This window comes from Cryptotermes secundus, unplaced genomic scaffold (genome assembly GCF_002891405.2).
Source record: "Cryptotermes secundus unplaced genomic scaffold, Csec_1.0 scaffold26, whole genome shotgun sequence".
In the NCBI taxonomy this organism is placed as follows: Eukaryota; Metazoa; Arthropoda; class Insecta; order Blattodea; family Kalotermitidae; genus Cryptotermes; species Cryptotermes secundus.
In genome coordinates this window covers 2,709,715-2,719,444 of record NW_019743656.1, presented here as the reverse complement: position 1 = coordinate 2,719,444, position 9,730 = coordinate 2,709,715, and the positions used below count along the sequence as shown (strand labels likewise).

The 9,730-nt window shown below is 45.9% G+C and overlaps 1 protein-coding gene across 1 annotated transcript; it reads left to right on the top strand.

Annotated features, from left to right (window-relative positions):
• The first annotated feature begins 454 nt into the window (after window positions 1–454).
• Window positions 455–5,089, top strand: LOC111874185 (cuticle protein 64). Its single transcript, XM_023869470.2, has 2 exons — window positions 455–516; window positions 4,023–5,089. The coding sequence occupies exons 1-2, from the start codon at window positions 505–507 to the stop codon at window positions 4,644–4,646; spliced, it is 636 nt and encodes a 211-aa protein (XP_023725238.1). The 5' UTR covers window positions 455–504; the 3' UTR covers window positions 4,647–5,089.
• Window positions 5,090–9,730: the final 4,641 nt, after the last annotated feature.

Genomic DNA, 9,730 nt, shown 5'->3' with positions numbered 1-9,730 from the left:
TCGAAGGTTAAGAATACGCGGAGCTATACCTCCACTCCAGCATACGTTTTCTTGGCGAGGCAGGGTCAATAAGGTTATACGGTTCATGGGTTCTGCCTGAAGGTTCCTCAACGCGGAGAATAAAAGTTTTCTTGGCGATGCGTTTAAGTGCAGGGTCTGTCTGAAGGTTCCTCAACATAGAGAAGAAAAGTACCTGGCGTGATAATTTAGTAGGAGAACATGCCCCAGGTGTAAATTCGACACACGCGAGGCGGACAAGACACAGGAACTAGAACGACTCTCTGAAGTTCGACAAACAAAAGCATCTGTGAGACACAACAAAAAAATAAGACAGACCTTTCACTCTCTAGAGCTCTTGGATCGATGGAGGGTACAGATGGCCGAAGGAGAGCTTCAGGAGGGGCGATGTCGTGGTGCCAGAGTATAAATACGTTACGTGAGGCTACACCGAGCATCAGTGGACAAGCTGCAATCTACGTGAACTCAGCAGTCATTACGCGCACCATGAAGGTCTTGGTAAGTATTGGCGAGCCAGCGGCATCCACTGACAGACTCGGCTTGTAAAACTGCTCAAGAAGAGATCTATCTTCTGGGGTTCGAAACCGTGTAATCCCTTACATCCCGGAAGATAGGACTCTTCATAACCACAGCTGTGAGAACCTTAGATCTTGCAAAACTGATCATGTTCATATGATGGCGGTGGTAATTCTTTGTCTAAAATATCTATGAGACGAACATGAAGGCCGCGCGGTCTGAGGCATGAACTGTCTTCGTTCTCTCGAACACTGGGGTCGTGGGTTCGAATCCTACTCAAGGCATGGATGTCTGTGTGTGCCTTTATTCTGTGTTTGTGTTGTCCTGTATAGGTAGGGAGCTTGTGACGGGCTGATCCCCTGTCCAAGGAGTCATACCGACTGAGTATAGGATTACGAACCTGAAAAAGCGGCAAAGGTCCAACAAAGGGCTGTAGCTACAGCCACTGATGAACGAATGAATGAAAACATGTATGAGTGTCTGTTCAATGAGACATCCGGTACGGCGATTTTGGTTGTCATCGTACGTTGAAAATGATGACGTAACGATCTACGTCATTACTTGATAATGACGCAATCTCAAAGATATTTTAGACACACTACATCAAATTTTATGTTATTTTTCGAGGCTGTCAGTAAGGTAAAAGGTAAAGTTATCCTTGCGCTTAACTAATTAAGCACCACGCCATGAGGACGTGGGGGGGGGATACAGCTCCACTATTCTTGACCTCGACACTAGACGGAGGTGAGTCGTCAGCTTCACGCCCCGGCCGCTTTACTCCCGACACCCATCGTATAGGAGGCTGGGAGGGCCCGAGAACCGGTCTGCACGCAGCAGACAAAAATGTTGCACTTGCGGGAATCGAATCCCGGACCGTCGCTATAAAGATTAAGCTATCTAGGCTTACATGATGTCGCAGGTAGACTATATAGCGTCGAATGGTAGAAACACCGATGAACTTGAAAGGATTTGGAAGGAATCGGCCGTGAACTGATAGAGATACTATATCGGCATTTTCCTGGAGGGAATGAGAAAAGCCATGAAAGTCGGTCGGAAACGTTACCGACCGAGCCTAAGTGACTTTCCACAAAATACAATACGTCACGAAGTTCTGTAAACGAACGCCGTAACTGGCGCAGAGGCAGCAATACAAACAAAAGGACATTCGAGTTGTGTACAGCAGGTGTCACTGTGTGTATGAAGGTCACTGGTTCGTATCTCTTTAGCGAGCTGCAAGTCACGGGTGAGAGGTACATTCGATTAGCTAAGAGCAACTTTCATATCCGCTGTTAGTAACGCGATTATACAACAGACATTTTAATTAGGCCTGGTCGGTATTTCCTTTTTATCGCGATATTCACAGTCTCCTGCCAGTGTCCACTAATTGTCTGGTTACGTGCGTTACCGTGACTACGTAACTGTGACCATGACAAACCAGTATGCGTAATCTACTGCGTGTTCTCAATGTTAAATTATTTTTTTTTTGCCAACGAAAGTGAAGTGATATTACTTCTAACTCGGAGCAGAAACAGAACTTATTACGTTCGTACCAAAGCGACTCGTTCTACAGACACTCTGTGTATATAACACAAAATAAAGATCCTAGTAGAAGCGGATGTTAGGGTTCAGTACCTACAGACCGAGCAGGTGAAGCCCTAGACTTGTTTTCAGGGGGCACGTGGTTCGATCTCGGCCGAAACACCGGCAACATTAACTGACGTTTCTTGTGGTATTCCTCAGTTTCTCCAGGCAAAGTGATGGTACAGTACCTCGATTATATCTCATCCGCTTCCATCGAAACCCTTTCTAGTTTATTATTAACTCATCGTCCGTCCGTTCACTGATGGTATGGGCTGCTGACAAAAATAAAACAAACTCCGTAGCCTGTAGTCCGCATACGAACTATACCTACCGAGCGACCGCCACTCGTCGGCGAAGACAGTGCCAAATTTTGCGGATAGAGGGTGTCACGTGGCCAGCGCAACGGTTCCCCACGGCCGTTAATCTCGGTTTTCTAGACCGGAGCCGCTATTTCTTTCAAATAGCTCCTCAATTATTCTCACGAGTCTGAGTGGACCACGTTCCAGACTTATTAATTCTCAGAAAATCTGGTAGCGCCGGGAATCGAGCTCGGAATCTCTGGATCTGCAGCTAGGACCTCTGACCAGTAGACCACAGAGGCGGTTCGGGCTGCTGACAGCTGCCTTAAAAACAGAAGGAAGCAGAGGAAACCCCGCGAATCCTGTTAGTTTTTTATTATTATTGTTGGGGTGAGACTGAGTTCACTTTGTACTGCGGCCGCTTCTGGCCTATTGTACCAGCCCAAGATGATAGGTGAGGGTGATTGTGGAGCAATAGGTGCAATGACGATTGGCAGGGGAAACCGAAGTACTCGGAGAAAACCCGCCCCAGCGCCACTTTGTCCACCACAAATACCACTTGACATACCACTGGCATAAGCCAGACACGAAAGCAAGAAAAGAGCAAAGAGGGAACTCTATTTTTTGCTTGCGTACTTGACTCTTTGATCAGAAAAAATAATGGAGGCAGAACTTATTCCGAAACGTCGATAAATTTCCAAAAGTTTATGTTGCGTCTGCAACATTCGAGAGATTCTCGGAATGAATATTGGCTGGAAAGCCTATTATCTTGATACAGATATTTAGTTGTTTTCCTCAGTACCTTCAGGAGTGATGGAATATCCAGATAGGAGGCGGCCATATTGGAGGAGGTTATTATTCAAGTCATTCTGAATAAGAAATCTCACATAAACACGTCTTGTTCGCTGCGGGTAAGGAATTGTGATTGGTTAGAAATAACTCAGAGGGGCACTATGACCCTGGGGGTCGACTCAGCCTCTAACATAAATGTGTACCAGGAATCTTGCGGGGGGTAAAGGGCGGTCGGCTCGTAAGTCTGACATCGCCGTCATATGTTAGCCGATTGTCAAGAAAATGTGGGAGCCTCGACGTCTCACAACCTTATGGGCCTCCACGGCCTGTTACAGGGATACTTTTACACACTGCAGCAATTTCTTCCTCTGTCAGAAGCTGAAATAGTCTCTTTCATCCACCTAAAGCCAGTCTTGGATATTTTCTTTCTTGGTTTCACAGTCTCTCCAGCTGCCATCAACACATTCTGAAAGTCCTCTTGCTCCTAACTCCCACGTGTCTTTTAGAGTACGTACTCGATTGTGAACAGGATATTTCATTTCTCGTATAAAGACCCGGATTAACTGTAACCGGATTAGTCAGGGGTTCCTGTACATGAAACTGAATCGTTTCAAGATGGCAGACGTATTCAAACTGTGCACTCTCGACAATAGTATCGAAATTGAAGTTACGCCGTCTTGAAACAACTGAAAGTCCGCGGCCATTCAACAGACAACTCAGTTCTTATTCAGAACGACTTGGATTCATTTGGCCACGTCGTCCCAAGACCCCGTGCAAGAGTGGCATATATCAGTCCAGTGTTCTACTGTCCCACAGGCTTGCATCGTGTTGGCTGTCGCCTCCTGCACCTTCGCCGAAGAAGCAGAGAAGAAAACCGAGAAGCGAGGGGTTGTTGGCCTCGGCTACGGCGGATATGGCGGATACGGTGGATATGGCGGATACGGTGGATATGGCGGATATGGCCACGGCCTTGGATACGCCGCCGCCGCCCCCGCTGTGGCAGCGGTAGCAGCTCCCGCCCCCGTGTCTCATGTATCTCAAGTCAGCTACTCCACTGCGCACTACGGCGGGTATGCTGCTCCCGCTGTGGCTAAGATCGGTTATGCCGCCCCAGCCGTGGCTAAGATCGGTTATGCCGCCCCCGCTCTGGGTCTCGGACACGGACTCGGCTACGCCGCTGCCGCCCCAGCCGTCGTCGCAGCTCCTGCTGTGGCTAAGATAGGATACGCCGCCCCAGCTGTGGTTGCCGCTCCCGCTGTGGCTAAGATCGGTTATGCCGCCCCTGCAATCGGCTACGGACATGGTCTGGGTATTGCTGCCCCCGCTTATGCTGCTACATATGCCGCCCCCGCTGTGGCTAAAATCGGTTATGCTGCCCCAGCTATCGGCTATGGACATGGCCTGGGTTACGCTGGTTATGGTGGTTATGGATACCATTAAGGTCACACCAGTTCATGTCTGCGATGTTAGGTGTGGCCGAGGGACGCTATCATGAACTTGCCAACACAATTACACTCTGCAAACAATGTCTAAGTTCTTCTTCTACTAAGCCTGGTTCATTAAAGCAGAAAACTTCTAGGAACCAGTTTGTGAACAAAAACATTTCTTTGACACAAAATAACTAATTTTCGGCTTAATTTCATTTCCTCTCCCTTTTTTATTCCGATTTTCTCATCTCCAACATCTTCATCATGTATCTGTTATACATCTTCATAAATCTTTGAATATTCCCCAATATTATATTCACATACACAAATTTTAATGTGCAATATTACATTATTTATTCAGTGCCAAGAATGTTACATATTCATACGTTATCATTCATCACCATGATCATCAGCTTCTCTGTATCATCGCAATTCCATACTCTGAGACCTAAGAAATAAAATGTGAATACCGAACACAAAATTAGTTTATTTCTTCGTGTTGCAACAGCTCCCTCTCTACGTGCCCTTACTGAGGCACAGCAGCCCGCACTGAGACCCAGTATCACCACAGAGAGAGTGCAACCCTGCCCAGCTCAGTCTGGGCTAAAAACCAACTTAAAATAGTTTTCACAGCGTTGGATATGAAGAGTTCTTTCTCCTGGGAGCAAGATACCACAACCTGTTTCCACGCAAGTATCTTTCTCGGCTTATTCGACCCTGAAGTTGGAGGCGATATGTTCCACCAAAACGTCGGTTGACTTTCAACGGACTACACGGCGTTATATCCCAGAAGATAGTATTCTTCAGAATACATATGATTTTCTTTCATTAAATTTCTCGTTAGCCGGTCTAAGGTATGTACTGTCTTCGCTCCCTCGGAAGTAGGGATCGTGGGTTCGAATCCCACACGTAGCATGGATGTTTGGTAGATGTAGGTGTTTATTCTGTTTGTGTTGTCCTGTGTTTTGGTAGAGGTCTTGCGACGAGCTGACCACTCGTCCAAGGAGTCCTACCGTCTGTAAAATGTTAAAAAAAAAAAAAAACCACGACACCGTAGGGTATAAGAAGAAGGGATTAGGTAAGTAAAATTTCTCGTAAAATCTTAAATGAATATCTTCATAAGATGAAAAGAGATTCAGGTAAGAACTAATCGCCTATTTCCTTTTGAGACGACACGGACCACATAGAAAGCAATGCAAACAAATTTTCTTTTTGCCGCTAGAACATGTCGCCTCCATCTTCAGTGTCAAAAAATAACACAAGCAAGAAATCAGCCTCTAAATGGTAGAAAAGCATAGTTCTACTCGCGTTCTGAAGACGGAGGCGACGCGTTCCTCCGAAACGTCGGTTCACTTTCAACACGGCGTTTTATGACAGAAGCTTTCTTGCAGAGATAACAAGTTCTACGCAGTGAAGACTTCCGTACCGAAATTATATAGCGTTGGATGGCTAGAATTTAAGAGCACAATGAATTGGAAAACATGTGGGCTTATTTAGGGCACAATCATAATATAGTAGTCTGGAGGACCTGACTAAAACCACGTAAAACTTTAGTTGGTGTAGCCGAACACAAGTTTAGAGCAGTACACTTCCCGACCAAAGTTTTCGAACTGCCTTCTGGAATGTGACGCCGTGTACTAATGTTGTTCATTCTGATTTACTGCCACAGTTTCTCACCTGAGCAAGGTCTGAATCTTATTTCGAATTAGTACTCATCTTTGCCGGGAACGTGGTAGCGTAATTGATTGAGGCATAATACCACAAGCCGGAAGGTCGCGGGTTCGATTCCTGATAAGACAATTGAATTTTTCTTTTGACATAATCCTTCCAGCCGCAATATGACCGTGTGGTTGGCTGAGCCTCTAACAGAAATGAGTACCATGAATCTTCATGGAGATAAAGGGTGGCCGGTGCGTGAGGCTGACAACCTCACCGCCATCTGTGAGCCGATCGTCTAGAAAATGCGAGAGTTTCGACGTCTCACGGCCAGTTACAGGGATATCTCTACCTTTCTTTTCTACTGATACCTGCCGCTACAACAGAATGACCTCGGTTGGGGCACTGCGCATGATCTGAGGCTCTCGTGTCTGTAACGTTGTCCTGCTTCTATTCATTTAACCATGCAAAAGAAACGAGTTATCGCAGCCTCGGACACTGTTCTCATTAGAACGCTCATGTGCCTCTAAGATGCAGGCAGCAAGTCCTACACACCGAGCAAACTGTCTGAGATGGTAACGCTCCTGTCTTGTATTCTGGAGGTAAGGTAAGGTGAAGTTGTCCCTGTGCTTAATTAAGACGCATGGGGGAGTGGAGGTACGGATGCACCATTCTTGGCCTCGGCAGTAGATGAAGGTCAGTCAGTTTCACGTCCAGGCCGTTTTACCCTAGGGAAACAATCTCCGGTACCGGAGAGGAAGTTCAGTGGGTCTCTGAGTCGGTTTGGACATTCTGGAGTAAAAAAGGCACTTTGCTCCTGCCGGGAATCGATCGCCGGCCGTCCAGTCCGTAGTCCTCCGCTATACCGACTGAACTATCCTGTCTCATTTGCATATTGAGTGTATTAACAATTTGTACACTTCACAAAATATTATTAGGATGACCAAATCAAGGAGGATGAGATGGGAAAGATATGTAGCACGCATAGCAGCGAGAGAAAATGTAGCTCTATACAACATCTTGGAAAACCTGAAGGGCAAATATCACTTGAGAGACAAAGGCGTGGACGGAGAGTATTAAAATGTCTTCTGAATAAATAGGATGTGATGTTGGATTCAACTGGCTTAGGATAAGGTCTAGTGCTTGGCTGTTGGAAATCTTGTAGTTACGTAAGAAGTGAGGCCGTGCCATAGCTCAAGCGGTTAGTCGCTGGCTTCCCACCGCGGCGGCCCGGGCAGGTTTTCTCCGAGTACTTCGGTTTCCCCTGCCAATCTTCATTCCACCAATTGCTCCACAATCACCCTCACCTATCATCTGTGGCTGGTACAATAGGCCAGAAGTGGCCGCAGTACAAGGGACTTAGTCCCACCCCACTAGCATTTCACGTAAGAAGTGTGAAACTTGTGGACCAGCTGGACTACTATTAACTTCTTAAGAAGGACTCTTCCCCGTGCAATTAGTCCTTCAGACTGTCGGAATTTAACGAATCAAATACTAGAAGTTAAGGCCACCGAAGGTACACAAAAAACTTACATAAATAAAGACAGTAATTCAGCAGAAAGAGCGGTTGACGCAAGTGTGGAAAGTAAATTAATCTGAAATATAATATATGAAGGAACATGAAAGCTGACCAATGAAACGTCCGGTTTTTTAAAGAGCAATTGGGTCCTTGACCACAATCTCAACAAACCCATTAACATGCCCGGATACAAATTCCCACAGTTGTCATGACTCAATACAACACCCAACTATGGACATAGCAGAGGCCAGCATAGCTCAGTCAGTGCAGTGACTAGACTACTAGCTGCACATCCAAGAAATTCGTATAAAATTCCCGGCAGGAAGCCTTCTTTTCGCCTCTACATAATTCAGACCGGCTCTGGGGCCCACTCAGCCTACCCAATGAGTACCGGGATTCATACTCCGTGGGTAAAGCGGCCGAGTCGTGAGGGTGACCACTCCTTTCCATCTACTACTAAGTTTAAGAATGCACGGAGCTTTACCTCCACTCTCCCTTGCGTCTTGTTGGAATGGTGCTTAATATCTAGATTAGAACAGAAAGAGTATTTGGAATGGGAAGGACATATGAAGCCGAAGACCTGGTACCTGGGCAGTGCTTACTAGCCTGGGTGTTTGTAAAGGAATTATCGATTCAGTTAGACAGTAAGTTTTGTGAACCGGTGTGGACAAGAAGCGCGGAAGATCTAGTTAATTGAGAGCTGCGTAAGTTGGAGAGGACCTCCTTACAGGACAGCAGGAGTTGTTCTGCGGTCCAACTGCAACTGACAGCACAACTGGCGTGAGGTGCCAATGCTGGGTCCAACCTGCACAGCTCCCCTGGTTATTACCAGTCAGAAGATGCTAATAATATTATTCACTTATTTGCGTTTTTGCAAAGGGAAGCCCCCAGAGCCAGGAACATAAAAATTTAGTTCCTACCTCACAGAAAACACAATGTATGGTAATTATAAAGATAAACAAGTAAATGTTATCCAGGAAATTAATTACTGCTGATTATGAGAACCATACGAAATACATATGCTGTCTGGGAAAATTCAGAGATAATTTTAATGCTAAAGAATATGGTACATATTGTATATACCGGTATGCTGCAAAGGAGTTAATTAAGCAAAGCCGCATTCCTACTATCTTAAACCAGGTGATCTAATGACACGAACATATTCTGGACTTTAACTGAACGCAAGCAAGTTGGTGGGACCCTCACGCAAGTGTATAGCATGTGAATACAGGGACAAGTTTGGTAATTAAATTGCTGCTTTGGGATAAACAATCGTGGAAGGCAACCCGCATTCCAGTGACAAGAATTCCTTTCACAGTTTCAAGGTATATTATCTCTTTGTTTTATTAGCGGCAAGTTCCCATGAACCAGGACGCTTATTTCGAGATAAAGAAAGAACATATATGAGAAAATGGCATAACGGCTTATGTACCAGTTCATTTTAGGCCGTTTCTTCTTCGCTGTCGGAATATTAATCGTTTTTGAGTTCACTGGTCTAGTAAAGCCTAGGAACAACTGGAGATCTCTACGGTTTTGTATTTATTTAGTTCTTGTTTAAAGGCCACACCATAGCTCAAGCGGTTAGTACCTGGTTTCCGACCGCGGGGGCCCGGGTTCGAGCCCGTGTCTGGTCAAGGGGGATTTGTGGTGGACAAAGTGGCGCTGGGGCAGGTTTAATCAGAGTACTTCGGTTTCCCCTGCCAATTTTCATTTAACCAAATTCTCCATCATCATAATCACCCGGGGCCGGTAAAATAGGCCAATCAGTGGCCGCCGTGCTGAGTGGACCCAGCTGGACTCCATCTCTCACTAAGCAAAAAAAATATAAAAAAGTAAAGGTATCCCTGTAACAGGCCCTGGAGGCCCATAGGGTTGTGAGATGTTGAGGCTCTCACATTTTCTACACAATCGGCTCACAGATG